Source organism: Scyliorhinus torazame, chromosome 4, assembly GCF_047496885.1.
Source record: "Scyliorhinus torazame isolate Kashiwa2021f chromosome 4, sScyTor2.1, whole genome shotgun sequence".
NCBI classification, from domain to species: Eukaryota; Metazoa; Chordata; class Chondrichthyes; order Carcharhiniformes; family Scyliorhinidae; genus Scyliorhinus; species Scyliorhinus torazame.
In genome coordinates, this window is record NC_092710.1 from 327,246,865 (window position 1) to 327,271,648 (window position 24,784).

The window sequence follows — 24,784 nt, forward strand, 5'->3', positions numbered from 1 at the left end:
GATCCCATTTCTGGCCTCTTACAGGATTCTGGGCCCATGACAGACAATGTTTTAGATCAATGATTTTTCATCAGAACTGGGTAATGTTAGAGATGTAACGAGGTTTAAATAAGTCTGAGGGGGACAGGGTGGGTGAAAGAACACAAAGTAAAGCTGGGAGAGGGGGAAGACAGGAGAGATTAAATGGCCAAAGGGTTGAAGGTGGAAGGCCAAAGGGGGAGAAATGGGATGGTATTAGTTAAAAAAAAAGATTCAAAGGATCTGGGTGTTGGTGACTGGACCAGATTTGTTGTCCATTCCGGATTGTCCCTGGGAGGAGGATGGAAAGCCGCCATCTTGATCGGCTGTGATCCGTGTGGTGTAGGTACACCCACGATGCTGTTAGGAAGGGAATTCCATGATTTTTCACCCAGCAGAGAGACAATATAAATAAAGGGAACAGTTCTAAAGTGGGGCAGGAGCAGAGGGGCCGATGTGTGTGATATCTCCGTATAAGTTATTGAAGGTGGCAGGGTGGGCTGAGAGAGCAGTTAATAAAGAACACAGCCTGCCAAACTTTATAAATAGGAGCAATGATTACAAAATTAAAGTTGAAGTTCCCATGATAGTGAAGGGTGGGAGCAATAAGTCCCGAAAACCCCGTATGTTGAGGGATATCCAGGGTTGGATAAGGAAAAAAAGGGAGGCTTATGGCCGATACAGAGGGCTCAAAACAGCAGAATGCCTGGAGAAATATAGAAAGTGTAGGGGGTTACTAGAGAAAGAAATTAGGAGAGCAAAGAGTGGGCATGAAAAAGCACTGCTGAGTAAAATAAAGGAAAATCCAAAGGTATTTTATAAGTCTATTAAGGGCGGGGTAAGTGTAGGATCCATTAGGGACCAATGTGGCAATTTTTATGTGGAACCAAAAGATATGGGTATGGCTTTAAATGAGTACTTTGCACCTGTGTTCATTAAGGAGAAGGATGATGTGGGTATAGAAATCAGGGAGGGTTAGCTAACCTAAGGGGGTGAGTGAATATCAGGTAAGCTCTTTCTTTCTTTTATCTGCAAGCTATCTAGGGGGGATGGCTGGGAAGGCAGTGCAAAGTTCCTCCTGCAGAATGTTTGAGGTGAGGGAGGCCGTCAGTGTCCCTGCTGATTTCACCTGTGGGAAGTGCACCCATCTCCAGCTTCTCAGAAACCGTGTTAGGGAACTGGAGCTGGGGCTGGATGAGCTTCGGATCATTCGGGAGGCAGAGGTGGTCATAGATAGTAGCTTCAGGGATGTAGTTACTCCGAAGAATAAAGATAGATGGGTGACGGTGGGAGGGGCCGGGAGGAAGCAGTCAGTACAGGGATTCCCTGTGGTCGTTCCCCTCAGTAACAAGTATACCGCTTTGGATACTGTTGAGGGGGACGGCCTATCAGTGGTAAGCCACGGTGGCCGGATCTCCAGCACTGAGTCCGTCCCTGTGGCTCAGAAGGGAAGGTGGGAGAGCAGGAGAATTATAGTTATTGGGGGCTCGATAGTTAGAGGGACAGATATGCGGTTCTTTGGCAGCGAAAGAGACTCACGGATGGTATGTTGCCTCCCGGGTGCCAGAGTCTATGACGTCTCGGACCGTGTTTTCAGAATCCTTAAGGGGGAGGGGGAACAGTCACAAGTTGTAGTACACATCGGTACCAACGACAGAGGTAAGAGATGGGACGGGGATTTAAAACAGGAATTTAGGGAGCTAGGGTGGAAGCTGAGAGCCAGGACAAACCATGTTGTCATCTCTGGTTTGTTGCCGGTGCCACATGCTAGTGAGGTGAGGAGCAGGGAGAGAGTGCAGATAAACACGTGGCTGCAGGGATGGTGTAGGAGGGAGGGTTTCAGTTACGTGGACAATTGGAGCACATTCTGGGGAATGTGGGACCTGTACAGACAGGACGGTTTGCACCTGAACTAGAGGGGCACCAATATCCTGGGAGGGAAATTTGCTACGGCTCTTCGGGGGCTGTTTAAACTAATTTGTCAGGGGGATGGGAAAACGAGCTGTAGTCCAGAAGCCAGTGTTGAGAGTAGTGAGGTACTGAGGAGGGTATCAAGGTCGCAGGAGTGTACCGGCAGGCAGGAAGGTGGGTTGAAGTGTGTCTACTTCAATGCAAGCAGCTTCCGAAATAAGGTAGGTGAACTTGGAGCGTGGATTGGTACTTGGGATAACGATGTTGTGGCCATTACGGAGACATGGTTAGAACGGGGACAGGAATGGTTGTTGGAAGTTCCGGGGTATAGATGTTTCAGTAAGAGTAGGGAAGGTGGTAAAAGAGGTGGAGGAGTGGCATTGTTAATCAAGGATAGTTTAACGGCTGCAGAAAGGCAGTTCAAGGGGTATCTGCCTACTAAGGTATTATGGACTGAAGTTAGAAATAGGAAAGGAGTGGTCACGTTGTTAGGAGTCTTCTATAGACCCCCAAATAGTAATAGAGATGTGGTGTAAGAAATTGCACAACAGATTTTGGATAGGTGTGGAGGTCTCAGCGTAGTTGTCATGGGTGACTTTAACTTTCCAAATATTGATTGGAACCTCTATAGGTCAAACAGTTTGGACGGGGCAGTTTTTGTGTGCAGGAGGGTTTCCTGACACAATATGTGGATAGGCCGACAAGAGTTGTGGCCACGTTGGATTTGGTACTGGGTAATGAACCGGGCCAAGTGTTACATTTGTTTGTGGGAGAGCATTTTGGAGATAGTGACCACAATTCGGTGTCTTTCACTATTGCAATGGAGAGGGATAGGGTCATACGGCAGGGCAAGGTTTATAATTGGGGGAGGGGTAATATTTATGCGATTAGGCAAGAATTAGGGAGCATAAGATGGGAACAGAAACTGTGAGGGAAAGGCACAAATGAAAAGTGGAGCTTGTTCAAGGAACAAATACTGCGTGTCCTTGATAGGTATGCCCCTGTCAGGCAAAGAGGTGATGGCCGTGTGAGGGAACCATGGTTCACAAAAGAGGTTGAATGTCTTGTCAAGAGGAAAAAGGAAGCATATGTAATGATGAGAAAACAAGGTTCAGTTGGGTCGCTTGAGGGTTACAAGGTAGCAAGGAATGAGCTAAAAAAAAGGCTTAGGAGAGCTAGGTGGGGGCATGAGAAGTCCTTGGTGGGTCGGATCAAGGAAAACCCCAAGGCTTTTTACTCTTATGTGAGAAATAAAAGAATGACCAGGGTGAGGTTTGGGCCAGTCAAGGACAGTAGTGGGAACTTGTGCATGGAGTCAGAAGAAATAGGAGAGGCGTTGAATGAATACTTTTCTTCAGTGTTCACCAAGGAGAGGGGCCATGTTTTTGAGGATGAGAGTGTGATACAGGCGGGTAGGCTGGAGGAGGTCGATGTTCTGAGGAAGGCTGTATTAGCAATTTTGAAAAACCTTAGGGTCGACAAGTCCCCTGGGCCAGATGGGATATATCTTAGGATTCTTTGGGAGGCAAGGGATGAGATTGCAGAGCCTTTGGCTTTCATCTTTGTGTCCTCACTGTCCACGGGGATAGTGCCAGAGGACTGGAGAGTGGTGAATGTTGTTCCTCTGTTCAAGAAAGGGAATAGGAATGACCCTAGAAATTATAGGTCGGTTAGTTTTACTTCAGTGATCGGTAAGTTAATGGAAAAGGTCCTGAAGGATAGGATTAATGACCATTTGGAAAGATGCAGCTTAATCCGGGATAGTCAACACAGGTTCGTGAAGGGTAAGTCTTGCCTCACAAATTTGATTGAATTCTTTGAGGAGGTAACTAAGTGTGTAGATGAAGGTAGAGCAGTTGATGTCGTATACATGGATTTTCGTAAGGCGTTTGATAAGGTTCTCCATGGTCGGCTCATGAAGAAAGTAAGGAGGTGTGGGATAGAGGGAAATTTGGCCAATTGGATAAGTAACTGGCTATCACATAGAAGATAGAGCGTGGTGGTGGATGGAAAATTTTCAGACTGGAGACCAGTTACCAGCGGTGTACCACGGGGATCAGTGCTGGGTCCTCTGCTATTTGAGATTTTTATCAATGACTTGGAGGAGGGGGCTGAAGGGTGGGTCAGTAAATTTGCTGATGACACCAAGATTGGTGGAGTAGTGGATGAGGTGGAGGTCTGTTGTAGGCTGCAAAGAGACATTGATAGGATGCAGAGCTGGGCCGAAAAATGGCAGATGGAGTTTAACCCTGATAAGTGCGAGGTGATTCATTTTGTTAGGAAAAATTTGAATGCAGATTACAGGGTCAATGGCAGGGTTCTGATGAATGTGGAAGAACAGAGATCTTGGGGTTTATGTCCATAGATCTCAGAAGGGTGCCACTCAAGTGGATAGAGCCGTGAAGAAAGCCTATAGTGTATTAGCATTTATTAACAGGGGGCTTGAGTTTAAGAGCCGTGGGGTTATGATGCATCTGTACATGACGCTGGTGAGACCACATTTGGAATATTGTGAACAGTTGTGGTCACCTCACTATAGAAGGATGTGGAAGCATTGGAAAGGGTGCAAAGGAGATTTACCAGGATGATGCCTGGTTTGGAGGGTAGGTCTTATGAGGAAAGATTGAGGGAGCTAGGGCTTTTCTCTTTGGAGCGGAGGAGGATGAGAGGTGACTTAATAGAAGTTTATAAGATAATGAGGGGGATAGATAGATTGGACGTTCAGAGACTATTTCCTCGGGTGGATGAAGCTGTTACAAGGGGGCATAACTATAAGGTTCAGGGTGGGGGATATAGGAGGGATGTTCGAGATAGGTTCTTTACTCAGAGAAGTGTTAGGGTGTGGAATGGACTGCCTGCTGTGATAGTGGAGTCGGACACTTTAGGAACTTTCAAGCGGTTATTGGATAGGCACACGGAGCACACCAGAATGACAGGGAGTGGAATAGCTTGATCTTGGTTTCGGACAAAGCTTGGCACAACATCGAGGGCTGAAGAGCCTGTTCTGTGCTGTACTGTTCTCTGTTATGGGAAATTAGGGTTAAGGGAAAAAGGCTGAGGAAGGGCACAATGTCAATTGTTTGTTAAGGGAGACAGCACAGACACGATGGGCTGAATGGCCTCCTCTGTGCTGTCACTGTTTTATGATTTGCTGATTCTATCTATGTTTGGTCTCCCCAGTGTAGAGAAGAAACATGGTGAGCAGCAAATACAGTTACTAACTAGAAAAAGTACAAGTGAATCACTTTGAGACCCGGAAATATGAGTGAGGTCTTGGATGGTGAGAAAAATATATTCAGTGCTCGCAGGGGAAGGTGTGCGAATGCAGGAGGGTGTTCGGGGTGATTGAGTAAATGTGACATTTGAATTGAATCAAAAATGTCACATTTATTGCTTTGTGCTAATACATCGCCAGGATCTCTGATCTTGAACCTCTTTAAAGTCCTTCTATTTATTTCATATTTGTGTGATGAAAATATCATGCGCTGGATTCTCCATTGGCAGGACCCTCTGTTTCGCCGGAAGCGCACTCACACCCACGGTTTTCCCGACAGCGTGGGGGAGTGCCCACAATGAGAAACCCCATTGGTCGGCTGCCGGAACAGAGAATCCCACTCCCAGGGGGGGCGCGCCACACTGGAAAATGAGAATTCCGCCTGATATTTTTCAATATTTTTTCAATATTACTGTGTGTGTGTGTGTGTGTGTGTATGGATGTGACAAATTTAAATACACTGAGGACAGTTAAACTACAATATTTGAAACATCAAAAAGGGATTTGATGTGAAAGCAAGTGTTTTGAAATGGAGAAGAGCAAAGGTAAAATGAGAACAGTGGCTGCATGAATTAAAATTTGCATTAGGAAGATAAGGCGGGTGACTTGAGGTTCAACTGTTGTATTTCAAAAGGGGAATAGACTATTGGCAAAAATCATAAATGCATAAAACAAAATATTATGTTTATTTCCAGCCAAAAGAAATAGTGATAAGAAAATAATATTCACCATTTGTGTATTTTGGGATTCGAGTTTCCAAAGGGATGCAAAAACAATAGAATAAAAGATGAAAGGGGAAAAACATCTTTAAAGAGAGACTGAAGGTTGCCTCGACTTTGGTTGCACTGGAGTGGTACTTTGGGCTGGGGTAGAGTGCTTTAGGTGGAGTTTGGTGACTGAGGGAGTAAGGGAGGAGGGAGGCATGGTAGCACAGTGGTTAGCACTGTTGCTTCACAGCACCAGGATCCCAGGTTCGATTCCTGGATTGGGTCACTCTGTGCGGAGTCTGCACATTCTCCTCATGTCTGAACAAAGAACAAAGAAAAGTACAGCATGAGAACAGGCCCTTTGGCCCTCCAAGCCTGTGCCGACCATGCTGTCCGTCTAAACTAAAATCTTCCACACTTTCGGGGTCCGTATCCCTCTATTCCCATCCTATTCATGTATTTGTCAAGATGCCCCTTAAATGTCACTATCGTCCCTGCTTCCACCACCTCCCCCGGCAGCGAGTTCCAGGCACCCACTACCCTCTGTGTAAAAAGCTTGCCTCGTACATCTCCTCTAAACCTTGCCCCTCACACCTTAAACCCATGCCCCCTAGTATTTGAACCCTCTATCCTGGGAAAAAGCCTCTTGACTATCCACTCTGTGTATGCCCCTCATAATTTGGTCGCCTCTATCCGGTCACCCCTCAACCTCCTTCGTTCCAGTGAGAACAAACCAAGTTTATTCAACCTTTCCTCACAACTAATGCCCTCCAGACCAGACAACATCCTGGTAAATCTCTTTTGCACCCTCTCTGAAGCCTCCACATCTTTCTGGTAGTGTGGCGACCAGAATTAAACACTATACTCCAAGTGTGGCCTAACTAAGATTCTATACAGCTGCAACATGACTTGCCAATTCTTATACTCAATGCCCCGGCCACATAAATGTCTGTGTGGGTTTCCTCCGGGTGCTCCGGTTTCCTCCCACAAATCCCGAAAGACGTGCTGTGAGGTGAATTGGACATTCTGAATTCTCCCTCTGTGACCCGAACAGGCGCCGGAATGTGGCAACTAGGGCCTTTTCCCAGTAACTTCATTGCAGTTAATGTAAGCCTACTTGTGACACTAATAAAGATTCAGTAGCGCGGGTTCAATTCCGTTATCAGCCTCCCCGAACAGGCGCCGGAATGTGGCGACTGGGGGCTTTTAACAGTAACTTCATTTGAAGCCTACTTGTGACAATAAGCGATTTTCATTTCATTTCATTTTCATTTCATTTCATGTGTACCACAACCACTGGCTGTTAGTACCTATGTGTACCACTACCACTGGTTCAATTCCCGTAACAGCCTCCCCGAACAGGCGCCGGAAATGTGGCAACTAGGGGCTTTTCACAGTAACTTCATTGAAGCCTACTTGTGACAATAAGTGATTTTCATTTCATTTCATTTCACATTCCGGCGCCTGTTCGGGGAGGCTGTTACGGGAATTGAACCGTGCTGCTGGTCTGCCTTGGTCTGCTTTCAAAGCCAGCGATTTAGCCCTGTGCTAAGCATAGTGACCAACAACCAGTGGTTGTGGTACACATAGCTACCGACAGCCAGTGGTTGTGGTACACATCGCGACCAATAGCCAGTGGTTGTGGTACACATAGGTACCAGCAGCCAGTGATTGTGGTACACATCGCGACCAACAGCCAGTGGTTGTGGTATACACATAGCAACCAACAACATAGGTAAACAAAGGGATAAGGATCTGCAAGCTGAATCTCGGAAGTTAGGAGATAAATTGAAATGCACAACCTCAAAAGTAGCAATCTCAGGATTACTCCCAGTGCTGCGCACCAGTGAGAGCAGAAATAAGAGGATAGATGAATAGGCGGCTGGAGAAATGGTGTACTAGGGAAAGATGTAGATCTTTAAGGCATAAAGACTGTTTCTGAGGAATGTGGAACCTGACAAACCGGACGGATTCCGCCCGGGGAAGAGCTGTGACCAATATACTTGCGGGGGCTTTTACTAGTTCTGTTGGGGAGGTTTTAAACTGGTGTGGCAGGGAGATCAGAACCCAAGGATAGGCTTAGATGGGGCAGATTCTGATCAGGAAACAGGAGGTAGAACATCAGTTGGTGATGTAGTCAGCAACTCAGAAAGCCAAAACAAAACAAGGGTTAAAAAGTGTCCAGCAAAGGAAATTGACAAGAGTTGAACTGTTTATACTTCAATGCAACGAGCATTGCAAACAAGGCAGATGAGTTAAGGGCACAGCTGGACACATGGCAGCAGGATGTTGTTGCTATAATGGAAAATTTAATAACAGGGAGGGCAACATTAGCAGCTCAATATCCCTCGATATAGAGTTTTCAGGCAGGATCGAGTGGCTGACACAAAAGGAGTAGCATTATTGGGTATAGAATCAATTAGTTGTGAGAAGGGATGCTAAACGGGTTAACAATTGAGACTTTATTGGTTGAGTTTAGGAATAAGAAAGGGGGCGGTCACACTACTGGGAGTATTCTACAGACCCCCAAATTGTGAGATGGAGATAGACAAAGATATATGTAGACAAATTTCTACCTGAAGAATAAGAGGGCAATAACAGTCGGAGACTTTAACTATCCCAATATCAACTGGGTTTCAAACAATATAAGGGGAATTGAAGGTGGAAAATTCATGTACTGTGTCCAGGATTTTTTTTAAAATACTTGACAAGCCCAACGACAGGAGACAATATTCTGGGTTTTATTCTTAGGAAATGAAGGTGGGCAAGTCGGTGAAGTGACAGTGGAACCATATCGAGGATAGTGACTGCAATTCAGATAGATTTAGTATTGTTATGGAAAAGGACGGAGATAAAACAGAAGTAAACATTTTAAACTGGGGGACGGCAACGTTTACAAAACTGAGAAGTGATTTGTCTGAGGTGGACTGTGTCATGATATACATCAGCATACAATGGTGCAATCACACACACACTGACACACTGATGGACATGCAGTAGGACCAACCAGCATACACAACATCGCAGCCAATTGCCAGTGAGAGCACAAGCACTATAAAGACAAGGGACACCAGAGTTCCCGCTCATTCTAGCAGTAGCCAGCTCAGAACACAGAGCTCTCTGCCTGCCTCTCAGACATTCACCATGTGCTGAGTGCCTCACCTAGATAGTGATAGGACAGGGTCCACAGATAAGCTGGTAATGCACGTACCCAAGCTTACAGTATGTTATTACAGTTGAGTTGTTAATAAAATAGAGTGAGACCATCTCCAGCCGTGTTGACCTGTTTGTAGACCAGAACACCCAACACGACAGACTGGACAAGACGGCGAAAGGATAAACCAGTGGAAAACAGTTATAAGTGAGATCCTTAGGGTTCAAAGCAGACATGTCCCCTCCAAAAATCAAAATGGTACTGCCAAATCTAGACCCCCATGGTTGCCTAGAAAAATACAGGAGAAGAATAAACAAAAAACAAAAGCTTCTAATAGTGACAAAAAACTCAACACAAGAGTATCGAAAGTACAGGGGTCAAGAAAAAATAGAAGTAGGGAAATCAAAAAGAGGGCAGGAAAAAATATTCACAAGCAAGTTTAAGGAAAACCCAAGATGCTTTACCAGCATTTAAAGAGCAAAAGGATAGTTACGCAAAAATGGGACCTATCAGAGACAAAGAAGCAAACTTTTGTGAAGATGCAAAGGATATGGGAAGAGTTTTAAATGATCTTTGTCTCCATAGTCACAAAGGAAAGGGATGATGTGGCTATAGTAATCGAAGGGCAGCAGTGTGAAATATTGCATAAACCAATCATAATGAGAGATGAAGTGTGAGAGGGCTTGGAATTCTTGAAAGTGGATAAGTCACCAGGGTGCAATGGATTATTTCCTAGGATATTGAAGGAGGTCAGGGAGTAAATAGCAGATGTTCTGAGGATTATTTTACAATATTCATTGGACATGGAGGAGATTCCAAGGGACTAGAGGAATGCAAGTGTGGTTCCATTGTTTAAAAGGTTACAAAGGAAAGGTCAAACAATTATAGGCCGGTTAGTCTTACATCAGTGGTGGACCCACATGGCAGATTGGTCAAAAATGTAAATACCCATGGGATACAGGGTAACATGGTGAATTGGATCAAAATTCGGCCCATCGAGCCTGCTCCGCCATTCGATCATGGCTAATTACCTCATCTGTTACCTACAATGCTACAGACCAAGAGCTGGATTGCGAAATCAGCCAGAGCATCTCCTCCCTGGAACACATGACCTAGGAGCAGGAGTACGCAATTTATCCTCCCGAGTCTAACACCCTCAATGTGATCATGGCTGATCCCATCATGGCCTCAACTCCACTGTCCTGTCCGTTCTCCATAACCCTTCAAACCATTACCAATTAAAAATCTGTCTCACTCCTCAAATTTACTCACTCTCCCTGCATCCACCGCACTCTGGGGTAACGAATTCCACAGATTCACAACCCTTTGGGAGAAGTAGTTTCTCTTCAACCATGTTTTAAATTTGCGACCCCTTATCCTGATACTATGACCTCTCCTTCTAGAATGCCCCACAAGAGGAAGCATCTGATCCACTTCTACCTGATCCATGGCTTTTAGCATCTTGTATGTCTCAATTTGATCTCCCCTCATTCTTCTAAACTCTCGAGGGTATAGGCCTAAAATGTTCAATGCCTTCTCATACGACAAACCCCTCGGGCAGGATTCTCCATTCCTGAGGCTAAGTACCGATGCCAATGGAGGATCCAGTGGCGTTTCACGATGGGAAAATTGGCGCCAAACCCTCGCCAATTCTGCTACCGATGCGGGGCTAGCACCGGCGCCGCGAGAAACACCTGCAGAACATGCGGAAAACAGTTGGGGAATGGCAGGTCCCGTGCTGCACATGCTCAGGGCTGACAAGCCGCAGCCCCACGTACGCCTACACCTCCCACACACAAACTAATCGCACCGGCAAAGATAGCGTAGGCCATGCTGGACCGTGTACCCACCCACCCCAACCCCACAGCCCACCTCCTGGCCACCTTCCACTACCCCCCCGGCCCTGGAGGAAGCCCCCCGGCCAGCGGCATGTATCGCGGCCGAGTGTGGTGGTGTTAGACACTGTCCACATGCCCTCTCTCTCTCCGCAGCTGGCACACCAGGATCCCGACCGCTGAGACTGCAAATAGCCATGCTGGCGGGAACTCAGCCATCGGAGGTGGAGCATCACGGATGGGTCGGTTAATGACACACCAATGGGGTTTCGACTGCGTGCAGTGGGCATCCCGATGACGCCAATTTGGAGGAGCGGAGCATTGCAACTCGGCGTCAAACCGATTCTGGCGTCAGGAGCCATTCTCCGCCCAATTGCCGTTCCCGATTTCATCGTCGGGCAACGGAGAATCCCGCCCCTCATCTCTGGAATCAATCGAGTGAACCTCCTCCGACCTGCCTCAAATGCCACAACGTCTTTCCTCAAATAAGAGGACCAAAACTGTGCACAATACTCCAGGTGTGGTCTCACCAATGCCTTGTCTAGTTGCAACAACACAGCCTTACCTTTAAATTCAATTCCTTTAGCTATAAATGCCGACATTCCATTCGCTTTCTTTATTACATGCTGCACCTGCATGCTAGTTTTATAAGACCATAAGACATAGGAGCAGAATTCAGCCACTCGGCCGATCGAGTCTGCTCCGCCATTCAACCATGGCTGATATTTTTCTCTTCCCCATTTAACTTCATTCCTAACTAACAATGCAACACCGCCCTTTTGCCCATCTGCCTGCCCTTTCGATCGGACACATAATCTTGCATATTTAGATCGCATTCCTGATCCCCTTGCTGATGCGATGTCTCTGTGATGCCCACAACATCGTACCGGCCATTTTCAATGTTCGCAACAAGCCCATTTACCTTGTTCCGTATACTGCGTGCATTTAGGTACAACACCCTCAGTCCTGCATTGACCACCTCCCTCCCTTCTCACACTTGCCACCTTTTTTTGCTCTGCTGAGGGTGATGTTGTTCTCTTATTTTTGTTCTTGATTTTCTCTTCAGCTATTACACCTTCTAAGCTAACCCTCTGGTTCCCACCCCTCTGCCATACTAGTTTAAATTCTCCCGAGTGACTCTCGCAAACTTCCCAGCCAGGATATCAATACCCCTCCAGTTTAGATGTAGCCCTTCCTTCTTGTACAGGTCCCACCTGCCCCGGAAGAGATCCCAATGATTCAGAAATCTGAAACTCTCCCTCCAACACCACCAGTTTAGCCACGTGTTTAGTTGCACCATCCTCCGATTTCTATCCTCACTGGCACGTGGCACAGGGAGTAATCCTGAGATTCCAACTCTGAGATTATCTGCATATGTTGACATTATACCTTGCTGACCCAAATCTAAATGATTAAAATTCATCAAATGTGTAATCGTCCTAATACCGGTCCCTGGGGAACATCACTGTCTACTTCCCCAGTCTGAAAAACAACTGTTCACCACTATTCTCTGCTTTCTGTCACTGGATCCATTCTGTCTCCATGCTGCCAATCCCTTCCATCGCATGAGTTTCAGTTTTGCTGACTGTTATAAATATAGTAATTTGTGAAACACCTTTTGAAAATGAACAGACATAACATCAACTGTACACCCTTTAAACCATTAAATATCTGGATGAAGTTATTCAAACATAATTCCTCTTGAACAAGCAGAATTTCCTGCCACTGAGTCTCAGCAGTTGACGGCAGCACGGTAGCATAGTGGTTAGCGCTGTGGCCTCACAGCGCCAGGGTCCCAGGTATCATTCCCTGCTGGGTCACTGTCTGTGCAGAGTCTGCACGTTCTCCCCATGTCTGCGTGGGTTTCCTCCGGGTGCTCCGGTTTCCTCCCATTGTCCAAAGACGTGCAGGTTAGGTGGATTGGCCAATCTAAGTTGCCCTCAGTGTCCAAAAAAAAGGTTAGGAGGGGTTATTGGGTTAAGGTGATAGGGTTGAAGTAAGGGATTAAATGGGTTGGTGCAGACTCGATGGTCCGACTGGCCTCCTTCTGCACTGTATGTTCTATGATCTATGTTCAGTCAGGAGCCAGCATTCTCACAGCAACCAGTAAACTGAGAGAGATGCAGCTTATAGTGGGATTCATGGCTGACAAAGAGCAGTGCCCAGGGGCCTGTCGGGAAGGTACGGTTAACTTTAAAAACTTACCTTGCAGGAGAAGCAGCCTTCAGATTTTCGGCGGCAGCAGTGTCCAGGGCCCTGTCGGGACGGTAGGTGTAACTTTATAAACTTATCTTTACAGCTGCAGTAAGTCGGCCGTGGGGATTTCTGGGAAGATTTGTTAGTACCTGTATAGAATTTGGGTGGTTGCTAAACCCGAGACACTACATTTGTGTGTCACCCACCCTTCCACCTCCTCTAACCGAAGGGGTTGAGTGAATATCAGGTAAGCTCTTCCTTTCTTTTTCTTATTTTATCTAGAGGGGAAGGCAGTGCAATTTTCCTCCTGCAGAATGTTTGAGGTGAGGGATGCCGTCAGTGTCCCTGCTGATTTCATCTGTGGGAAGTGCACCCATCTCCAGCTCCTCAGAAAACGCGTTAGGGAACTGGAGCTGGAGCTGGATGAACTTCGGATCATTCGGGAGGCAGATGTGGTCATAGATAGAAGCTTCAGTGATGTAGTAACTCCGAAGAATAAAGATAGATGGGTGACGGTGAGAGGGGTTGGGAGGAAGCAGTCAGTACAGGGATTCCCTGTGGTCGTTCCCCTTAGTAACAAGTATACTGCTTTGGATACTGTTAGGGGGGGGACTTAAGCTATGGGGTACAGGCCTCTGGCACAGAGTCTGCCCCTGTTGCTCAGAAGGGAAGGGGGGAGAGGAGTAGAGCATTAGACATTGGAGACTCCATAGTTAGGGGGATAGATAGGAGATTCTGTGGGAATGAGAGAGACTCGCGGTTGGTATGTTGCCTCCCAGGTGGCAGGGTCCACGATGTCTTGGATCGTGTTTTCGGGATCCTTAAGCGGGAGGGGGAGCAGCCCCAAGTCGTGGTCCACATAGGTACCAACGACATAGGTAGGAAAGGGGATAGGGATGTAAGGCAGGAATTCAGGGAGCTAGGGTGGAAACTTAGATCTAGGGCAAACAGAGTTATTATCTCTGGGTTGTTACACGTGCCACGTGCTAGCGAGACGAGGAATAGGGAGAGAGAGCAGTTGAACATGTGGCTACAGGGATGGTGCAGGAGGGAGGGTTTCAGATTCCTGGATAATTGGGGTCATTCTGGGGTAGGTGGGACCTCTACAAACGGGATGGTCGACACCTGGACTAGAGGGGTACCAATATCCTGGGGGATAATTTGCTAATGCTCTTTGGGAGGGTTTAAACTAGTTCAGCAGGGGATTGGGAACCTGAATTGTAGCTCCAGTATACAGGAGGTTGAGAGTAGTGAGGTCATCAGTAAGGTTTCAAAGTTGCAGGAATGTACCGGCAGGCAGGAAGGTGGCTTAAAGTGTGTCTACTTCAATGCCAGGAGCATCTGGAATAAGGTGGGTGAACTTGCGGCATGGGTTGGTGCCTTTATTTGGAGTACTGTGTACAGCTCTGGTCGCCTCATTTTAGGAAGGATGTGGAAGCTTTGGAAAAGGTGCAAAGAAGATTTACCAGGATGTTTCCTGGAATGGAGAGTAGGTCTTACGAGGAAAGGTTGAGGGTGCTAGGCCTTTTCTCATTAGAACGGAGAAGGATGAGGGGTGACTTGATAGGGGTTTATAAGATGATCAGGGGAATAGATAGAGTAGACAGTCAGAGACTTTTTCCCCGGGTGGAACAAACCATTACAAGGGGACATAAATTTAAGGTGAAAGGTGGAAGATATAGGAGGGCTATCAGAGGTAGGTTCTTTACCCAGAGAGTAGTGGGGGCATGGAATGCACTGCCTGTGGAAGTAGTTGAGTCGGAAACATTAGGGACCTTCAAGCAGCTATTGGATAGGTACATGGATTACGGTAAAATGATATAGTGTAGATTTATTTGTTCTTAAGGGCAGCACGGTAGCATTGTGGATAGCACAATTGCTTCACAGCTCCAGGGTCCCAGGTTCGATTCCGGCTTGGGTCACTGTCTGTGCGGAGACTGCACGTCCTCCCCGTGTCTGCGTGGGTTTCCTCCGGGTGCTCCGGTTTCCTCCCACAGTCCAAAGATGTGCAGGCTAGGTGAATTGGCCAATGATAAATTGCCCTTAATGTCTAAAATTGCCCTTGGTGTTGGATGGAGGTGTTGACCTTGGGTAGGGTGCTCTTTCCAAGAGCCGGTGCAGACTCGACGGGCCAAATGGCCTCCTTCTGCACTGTAAATTCAATGATAATCTACAATTAATCTAGGACAAAGGTTTGGCACAACATCGTGGGCCGAAGGGCCTGTTCTGTGCTGTATTTTCTATGTTCTATGTTCTGGGACTTCGATGTTGTGGCCATTTCGGAGACATGGATAGAGCAGGGACAGAATGGTTGTTGCAGGTGCCGGGGGTTAGATATTTCAGTAAGCTCAGGGAAGGTGGTAAAAGAGTGGGAGGGGTGGCATTGTTAGTCAAGGACAGTATTACGGTGGCAGAAAGGACGTTTGATGAGGACTCGTCTACTGAGGTAGTATGGGCTGAGGTTAGAAACAGGAAAGGAGAGGTCACCCTGTTAGAGGTTTTCTATAGGCCTCCGAAAAGTTCCATAGATGTAGAGGAAAGGATTGCAAAGATGATTCTGGATAGGAGTGAAAGTAACAGGGTAGTTGTTATGGGGACTTTAACTTTCCAAATATTGACTGGAAACGCTATAGTTCGAGTACATTAGATGGGTCCGTTTTTGTCCAATGTGTGCAGGAGGGTTTCCTGACACAGTATGTAGATAGGCCAATGAGCGGCGAGGCCATTTTGGGTTTGGTATTGGGCAATGAACCAGGACAGGTGTTAGATTTGGAGGTAGGTGAGCACTTTGGTGATAGTGACCACAATTCGATTACGTTTACTTTAGTGATGGAAAGGGATAGGTATATACCGCAGGGCAAGAGTTATATCTGGGGAAAAGGCAATAATGATGCGATGAGACAAGACTTGGGATGCATCGGATGGAGAGGAAAACTGCAGGGAATGGGCACAATGGAAATGTGGAGCTTGTTCAAGGAACAGCTACTGCGTGTCCTTGATAAGTATGTACCTGTCAGGCAGGGAGGAAGTGGTCGAGCGAGGGAACCGTGGTTTACTGAAGCAGTTGAACCACTTGTCAAGAGGAAGAAGGAGGCTTATGTAAAGATGAGACATGAAGGTTCAGTTAGGGCGCTCGAGAGTTACAAGTTAGCTGGAAGGACCTAAAGAGGGAGCTAAGAAGAGCCAGAAGGGGACATGAGAAGTCTTTGGCAGGTAGGATCAAGGATAACCCTAAAGCTTTCTATAGATATGTCAGGAATAAAAGAATGACTAGGGTAAGAGTAGGGCCAGACAAGGACAGTAGTGGGAAGTTGTGCGTAGTGGAGTCTGAGGAGATAGGAGAGGTGCTACATGAATATTTCTCATCAGTATTCACACAGGAAAAATACAATATTGTTGAGGAGAATACTGAGATTCAGGCTGCTAGACTAGAAGGGCTTGAGGTTCATAAGGAGGAGGTGTTAGCAATTATGGAAAGTGTGAAAATAGATAAGTCCACTGGGCCGGATGGGATTTATCCTAGAATTCTCTGGGAAGCTAGGGAGGAGATTGCTGAACCTTTGGCTTTGATCTTTAAGACATCTTTGTCTACAGGAATAGTGCCAGACGACTGGAGGATAGCAAAAGGTGTCCCCTTGTTCAAGAAGGGGAGTAGAGACAACCCCGGTAACTATAGACCAGTGAGCCTTACTTCTGTTGTGGGCAAAGCCTTGGAAAGGTTTATAAGAGATAGGATGTATAATCATCTGGAAAGGAATAATTTGATTAGAGATAGTCAACATGGTTTTGTGAAGGGTAGGTCATGCCTCACAAACCTTACTGAGTTCTTTGAGAAGGTGACCAAACAGGTGGATGAGGGTAAAGCAGTTGATGTGGTGTATATGGATTTCAGTAAAGCGTTTGATAAGGTTCCCCACGGTAGACTATTGCAGAAAATACGGAGGCATGGGATTCAGGGTGATTTAGCAGTTTGGATCAGAAATTGGCTAGCTGGAAGAAGACAAAGGGTGGTGGTTGATGGGAAGTGTTCAGACTGGAGTCCAGTTACTAGTGGTGTATCACAAGGATCTGTTTTGGGGCCACTGCTATTTGTCATTTTTATAAATGACCTGGAGGAGGGCGTAGAAGGATGGATGAGTAAATTTGCAGATGACACTAAAGTCGGTGGAGTAGTGGACAGTGCGGAAGGATGTTACAAGTTACAGAGGGATATAGATAAGCTGCAGCGCTGGGCTGAGAGGTGGCAAATGGAGTGGGGTGATTCATTTTGGAAGGAATAACAGGAAGACAGAGTACTGGGCTAATGGTAAGATTCTTGGTAGTGTGGATAAGCAGAGAGATCTCGGTGTCCATGTACATAGATCCCTGAAAGTTGCCATCCTGGTTGAGAGGGTTGTTAAGAAGGCGTACGGTATGTCAGCTTTTATTGGTAGAGGGATTGAGTTTCGGAGCCATGAGGTCATGTTGCAGTTGTACAAAACTCTGGTGTGGCCGCATTTGGAGTATTGCATGTAATTCTGGTCGTCGCATTATCGGAAGGATGTGGAAGCATTGGAAAGGGTGCAGAGGAGATTTACCAGAATGTTGCCTGGTATGGAGGGAAGATCTTATGAGGGAAGGCTGAGGGACTTGAGGCTGTTTTTGTTAGAGAGAAGAAGGTTAAGAGGTGACTTGAGGCATACAAGATGATCAGAGGATTAGATAGGGTTGACAGTGAGAGCCTTTTTCCTCGGATGGTGATGTCCGGCACGAGGGGACATAGCTTTAAATTAAGGGGAGATAGTTATAGGACAGATACCAGAGGTAAGTTCTTTACTCAGAGAGTAGTAAGGACGTAGAATGCCCTACCCTCAACAGTAGTGGACTCACCAACACTAAGGGCATTCAAATGGTAATTGGATAGACATATGGACGATAAGGGAATAGTGTAGATGGACTTTAGAGTGGTTTCACAGGTTGGCGCAACATCGAGGGCCGAAGGGCCTGTACTGCGCTGTAATGTTCTATGTTCTATGTTTATTATACTCGGAAAATTCAACAGCGACAAGCTGGAGTCAGAACATGAGTTTGGAATCTCACTCCCAGCACACGTGGGAAACCTTCCCAGATTCTGGGAGCATAAATCCTGCAGGTAATAAAGAAGTAGCCCAAATGTCCCTTCAACCCACTAGTCACATGTGAACGAGGGACGCTCTGGGATTGACAATGGTGGAATTCTTTTGTCAGTGTGTCAGTCTGTACAGAAAGTTTCAAACGCGACAGGTTAAAGAGTGAATGGTTGTTTTATATTCTGTTGTTACTTTGAAGGAACATCTGACATACCTGCAACATTACCACAACGTGAATAATTGAAAAGTTTCTCCAGGCCGATCTCCATCGCACTTTTAAAATTCACTGCATGAACCTCAGTTTCAACCATCTGGTGAACTCTATATTCCATCTCTTCATAATTCTGAAACAAGAAAATAAAATCTATCAGCATATGACACAACTGAACGAGCACCAAAACACCTCAGTGTTGAGAGGACTGTCCTCGGTTCCCAGGTGTGGGAGCAGTATTCATGTCCTGGATGGACTGACCTTGTGAAAGAGTTTGGAGTTTTTGATGGAAGTCTTGGCATCACCACTTCTGGATACATTTTCCTTCCCCCCCCCTCATGCACTCTTTCAACTTTAGAGTTGTTCTGCACAATGGGCCTCATTCCTTCCCCTTGGGTTTTCAATTAAAACAAATATACAGAATGTTCACATAGAATTTACAGAGCAGATGGGGGTCATTCGGCCCATCGAGTCTGCACCGGCCTTGGAAAAAGAGTACCCCATTAAACCCACACTTCCAACCTATCCCCGTAACACCACCTAACCTTTTTGGACCTATATGGATTTCAGTAAGGCATTTGATAAGGTTCCCCATGGTAGACTCATTCAGAAAGTCAGGGGGCATGGGATACAGGGAAATCTAGCTGTCTGGATACAGAATTGGCTGGCCGACAGGAGACAGCGAGTGGTAGTGGATGGAAAGTATTCCGCCTGGAGGTCGGTGACCAGTAGTGTCCCGCAGGGATCTGTTCTGGGACGTCTGCTCTTTGTGTTTAATGACTTGGATGAGGAAGTGGAAGGGCGGGTTGGTAAGTTTGCCGATGACACAAAGGGTGGTGGAGTTGTAGATAGTGTTGAGGGCTGTTGCAGGTTACAACAGGACATTGACAGGATGCAGAGATGGGCTGAGAAGTGGTCGATGGAGCTCAACCTAGGTGAATGTGAAGTGATTCATTTTGGAAAGTCGAATTTGAATGCTGAATACAGGGTTAAAGGCAGGATTCTTGGAAGTGTAGAGGAACAGAGGGAACTTGGGGTCCACGTACACAGATCCCTTAAAGTTGGCACCCAGGTTGATAGGGTTGTTAAGAAGGTGTATGGTGTGTTGGCTTCCATTAACAGGGGGATTGAGTTGAAAAGTCGCGAGGTTTTGCTGCAGCTTTATAAAACCCTGGTTAGACCACACTTGGAATATTGTGTCCCGTTCTGACCGCCTCATTATGGGAAGGATGTGCATGCTTTGGAGAGGGTGCAGTGGAGATTTACCAGGATGCTGCCTGGACTGGAGGGCTTATGAAGAAAGGTTGAGGGAGCTAGGGCTTTTCTCACTGGAGCGAAGAAGGAAGAGAGGTGACTTGATAAAGGTGATGAGAGGCATGGATAGAGTGGATAGCCAGAGACTTTTCCCCAGGGCGGATATGGCTGTCACGAGGGGAACATAATTTGATTGAGGAAGGTATCGGGGAGATGTCAGAGGCAGGTTCTTTACACAGAGAGTGGTGGGTGCGTGGAACGTACAGCCAGCGGAGGTGGTGGAGTCAGAGTCATTTGGGACATTGAAGTGACTCTTGGACAGGTACATGGACAGCAGTTGAACGGGTGTAGGTTAGGTTGATCTTAGATTCAGATAAATGGTCAGCACAACATCGTGGACCGAAGGGCCTGTACTGTGCTGTACTCTTCTATGTCCTATGTATCCAGACACTAATACAGGATGAAAAGAAAAAAAATGTCATTAGACCATAAGAAATAGGAACTGGAGTAGGCCTGGCAACTCCTCAAGCCTGCTCCACCAATCAACATCATGCCTCACCTTTAACCCCAACTCTACTTACCCCACGCCATCCTCAGCTGTTACGTTGTGTTGGTGGGTTGGAGAAGTTTCCATAATTCCCAAAGACTGCTGGCTGCAGACATTCTAACTCTATTGTAACACATTTAGAGTTATCAGAACATTCCCCGACACAAGCTTCGTTTCATGTTGCTTTCTTCGAGACTCTCAGATCACGAGTGTATGTCACTTCCTTCCAAAGACATCACAGGCTTAACCCTTCACAGGACTATTCCTAATATCCTCCATTATATTACACCTGCGATGAACCTAGAATCCTACATTCCAGCTATCTTAGCCTTCAGTAAACTCAATGATGAAGCTTCGATAACAGACTGGAGAATTCCAAAGATTCACAACCCTTTGAGTGAAGACATTTCTCCCCACCTCAGTCCTATTTGATTAAGGGCTGGTTTAGCACAAGGGGCTTGTAATGCAGAACAAGAGAAACAGCACGGGTTCAATTCCCGTTCCATCCTCCCTGAACAGGCACCGGAATGTGGCGACTGGGGGCTTTTCACAGTAACTTCATTGAAGCCTACTTGTGATAATAAGCAATTATTATTATTATTATCTCTTCCTCCTGGATCTGTGCTGCCCTGTTCTCGGTGTCCCAGCCAGGGGAAACAACCTTCCTACCTTGTCAGCGTGTATGATTCAATGAGATCACTCTCATTCTCCTAAATTCCAGAGAGTACGCAACAATATGATTCCTTTCAGCATTGGACAACTCTGTAACCCAGGAATCAATCCAGTGAATCTTCACCGCATCATCTCCAAGGAATGTAGATCCTGTTTTAGATCAGGTGTGATGTTCACCGTTTGGGAGACTAATGTTGACGCTGGGACTGATTTGGGCTTGGAGGGCCGAAGGACCTGTTCCTGTGCTGCATTGTTCTTTGTTCTCTGTGATCCATTTTTGACGGCAGCGAGATCCTGGATGAGAAGAGAGCGGGCCTCCGGAACTGGCAACACCAGGTGATGGTGGAGCCTCCTGATCCCACTCCGGTCTCGTCTCTATCCCAAGGAGTAGCCTGGGGCCCATGCAGGACCCTCCCGCAGAAGATGTGTTGGAACTCCTCAGCACTTCTGAATCCCCCCATCCACCTGACACTGGAGCAGTGGGCAGAACAGGTGTGACACCCGAAAATCCACCTGGCCCATCCAAATCCAGGCCTTCCAGAGGATGGCCGCAAAAAGGCATATCAGGTCATAGGGTGAGATATGCAGCAGGCCGCCATGTCTGAGGGACTGTCTGGGTCACACCGAGTAGGAGTAGTAGGCCATGTAAAATAAGCAAGTTAGACACCAGTTAATTTGGCCAGGGTGCAGCTAAGGTTAGAGGTCAGGGCACAATAATGTATATAGTCACTATTAAACACCTTTTCACCAACATTACAACCGGTCTCACCCCTCTGTCTGAAGGGTGTGGGGGAAGGGCTGGGCTGGGTGTAGAGGGTGTGCCGGCTGGGGAATGTGGGAGGTTGGTGGTGTGGGTGTTGGAGGTTGGCATGGGGCAGGGCTTCCAGGACAACTGAACGTTCCACCTGGGGCTGTTTAGCACAGGGCTAAATCGCTGGCTTTGACAGCAGACCAAGGCAGGCCAGCAGCACGGTTCAATTCCCGTACCAGCCTCCCCGAACAGGCGCCGGAATGTGGCGGCTAGGGGCTTTTCACAGTAACTTCATTTGAAGACTACTTGTGACAATAAGCGATTTTCATTTTTCATTCCACCTGGGGTCATCCTTAGAGGCAGCAGGGAAGAGGGCCCGAAGTGTGAGGCTGCCTTGTAGGACAGCTTTCCCATCCAGCACAAGTGTTGCAAGGCCTCCTTGGTTTCCAAATTCTTTGGTGGCACAGTCATTCCAGCATCTCCTCGATTGCCTCCATGTTAGAGGTGTGTATGTGGGCAGGTCCTACAGATGGAGGTGAGGCAGGGAAGTGTGTGTCTGCTGGGAGTGTAGCTGCAGTGTGATGTGGGTCCTGGGTGTGACACACAGGTTGTGACAATCTGTCCAGGGGCAGGATGGATGGGAGCAGGGGCGCGGTGGACAGGCAGGGCTTGGAGACGCTGCTGGTCCTGCAGAGTGGGCTAGCCGATACTGTCACTGGTGAGGCCTCTGCCCTGAGAGGGTCAGTGTGTCAGGGAGGGTACCAAAGGCCACGGTACATGTGTCCTTTGTTTGGGGTGAGCTCTGCTATTCCCCTGCTTCTCCTGCAGTGGGGCGGAGCTTCTGATGAGGTCACTGAGGAGTGGCAGCACCTGGTGTGTCACTGATTGAGCTTGGCCACGCCCATCCCGGCGATGGGTCAGCTGGGGTTTGAGGGTTTCCTGAAGGGTGGCCTAGGTGGGCTCCCAAATGACCCGAGGCTCTGTGAACATTTACAGGACAGAGTGAGCAGTCAGCAGAGTGAGCAGCCAGGGGCCTGGAACTTGTACCAAATGGGTGCGTTTCAAACAAATACTGCAGCAATGGCGGCCTGAGCCAGGCCACCCCGATCCCGAGGGGGACACCCCGAATCCACGGAGCTGTCAGGAAGTCGGTCCTGTTATTCCCCTACACCCCCCAGCAAGTGGTACAATGTTGAACAGTTTTTCCAACTTTGCTTACCTTCTCTCTCCCCTTCAGTAGACATGGCACACAGTCCCTGTTTGCAAATATCTGCAGTAAATCGCCACCAGCGAAGGAGCGGAGTATCCCCCCCCCGAATTGACCTCGATTTTGGCTGGACGCCCATTGTCTGGCTGAGCCCTGTTCGTGTTTACATCGCCGCAAATCAGAGAAATTTACACAAGGAGATGAAAACTGCCCGCAATTCTCCAGGTGTGGTCTCAGCAAAGACTTGTCAAATTGGAACAAGACTCCAGGATTCTCGCACTCCTGTCCTTGGATTGCTCCTTGCAGTAGTGGAGAGGCTTAACATTCTGTTAATCACAAGAGCAATGTCATCGGGCGTCTTAAGCTCCTGACAGGGTCACCCATGATGATAAGGTTGGGTGGGAGGAACCAGACAAAGCGCAATTTAAAACGAGTTCTCAACGGCGGATCAGGCAGAAGATACTCGAATCGTATCAACTGCTGCCATGGCAACCATTGCCCCCTTAGCCCACTGTGAGGTCCACGAAGGCAGAGGCCACAAGTGAACCTTGCCCACGTGATTTACGGCTGCGGGGACCAGGGAATCATGGGAGGGCGGAGCATAGGGTCATTACGCTCCATTTACATTTATTTACTTGCTCCCCCTGGTGTGCGGCGTGGAACTCGTTCACGCTGCCAGCGAGTGGGGGGCGCGGGGGGGGGGGGGGGGGGGGGCAGAGCATCGCGTTCGCGTTGCCACCAATCCCCGCTTTCGCCCTGACTCCTGATTCTCCATCTGTTCAGAGAACACATTCGGGCATCCCGGACGGAGAATCCAGCCCTTCAAGTCACAGAATCATCCCTCGACCATCACCCTCGGCTTCCTGCGTCTCAGCCAATTTTGGATCCAATGTGTCACTTTGCCTTGGATCCCATGGTCCCTGGTCCCTGGCTTTCTTGATCAGTCTGCCACGAGGGACCTTATCAAAAGCCTTGCTAAAGTCCATATAGACCACTTCAAATGTATTATCCTCATCAACACTCCTGGTTACCTCCTCAAAACATTCAATTGTATTTGTCAAGAAAGACCTTTCCTTAACAAATCCATGCTGACTATTCCTGATTAATCCATGTCTAAAGTGCAGATATATTCTGTCCCTCAGAATTCTTTCTTGGTCCCAACCTTGAATTTGGAAATCATTAACTCTGTGAGTGCCGGTCCCTGGGATGCCTGAACAGCCCGGGGCAGCTATTTCACTATTTATTCAAGTTCACACACTCAGGATTGACAACCCTCCCTGCCTGAGTTAGACAGATTTTTGACAGTAAAATGACAGTAAAATGTTTTTGACCCCAAAATACAGGCATTAAATAATTTCCAATGTTCAAGCATTACAGAATGCAGTAAACTCTGAACTATACTGACCTTGTCCTCAATGACTACTGCGGGTTCAGGGCAGTCATCTTGTTCACAGAGTTCGATCATCTCTTTTACCGCATTCTGTGCAGCGAGTTGGTTCCAGAAGAGGACAGACACGGTTAAGAAGATTCTCAGCATCTTGGTGTCGGCTCAGATCACTGGTGAATCCACTGAATGACTCTCAGCACCTTCAGCTCGATCTGCAGTTTGAGCAGAGAGCTCAGAGATTTTTATACTGTTTTGGGGAGATGATTTTGAATAAAGTTTAGCGACAGGAACATCAGGTGTTGAAGAAATGCTCCAGATAATTAACGATGGAAATGTTTCCTGGTCCCAGTCTTGAATTTAGAAATCATTAACTGTGTGAGTGCTGGTTTCTGGGCAATCTGAACAGCCCGGGGCAGCTATTTCACTCCTGAGTCCAGTTCACACACTCAGGATTGATCTCTCTGCCTGAGTCAGACAGATTTTTGGTGGGAAAGGGAGTCGAGGATTATGGGGACAGGCTGGAAAGTGGAGTAAAGGTCACAATCAGATCAG

At 47.3% G+C, this 24,784-nt stretch overlaps 1 protein-coding gene across 1 annotated transcript in view; it reads right to left on the reverse strand.

Annotated features, from left to right (window-relative positions):
• LOC140411126 (uncharacterized) overlaps positions 1-24,479 on the reverse strand; it is a 48,006-nt gene extending 23,527 nt beyond the window's left edge. Inside the window, exons 1-2 of the mRNA XM_072500187.1 lie at positions 24,251-24,479; positions 18,418-18,547 (exon numbers count right to left, since the gene is read on the reverse strand). Of these exons, the coding sequence (XP_072356288.1) occupies positions 18,418-18,547; positions 24,251-24,382 (262 nt within the window). The 5' untranslated portion in view covers positions 24,383-24,479. The remainder of the gene's footprint in view (positions 1-18,417; positions 18,548-24,250) is intronic.
• Between the last annotated feature and the right edge of the window lie 305 nt (positions 24,480-24,784).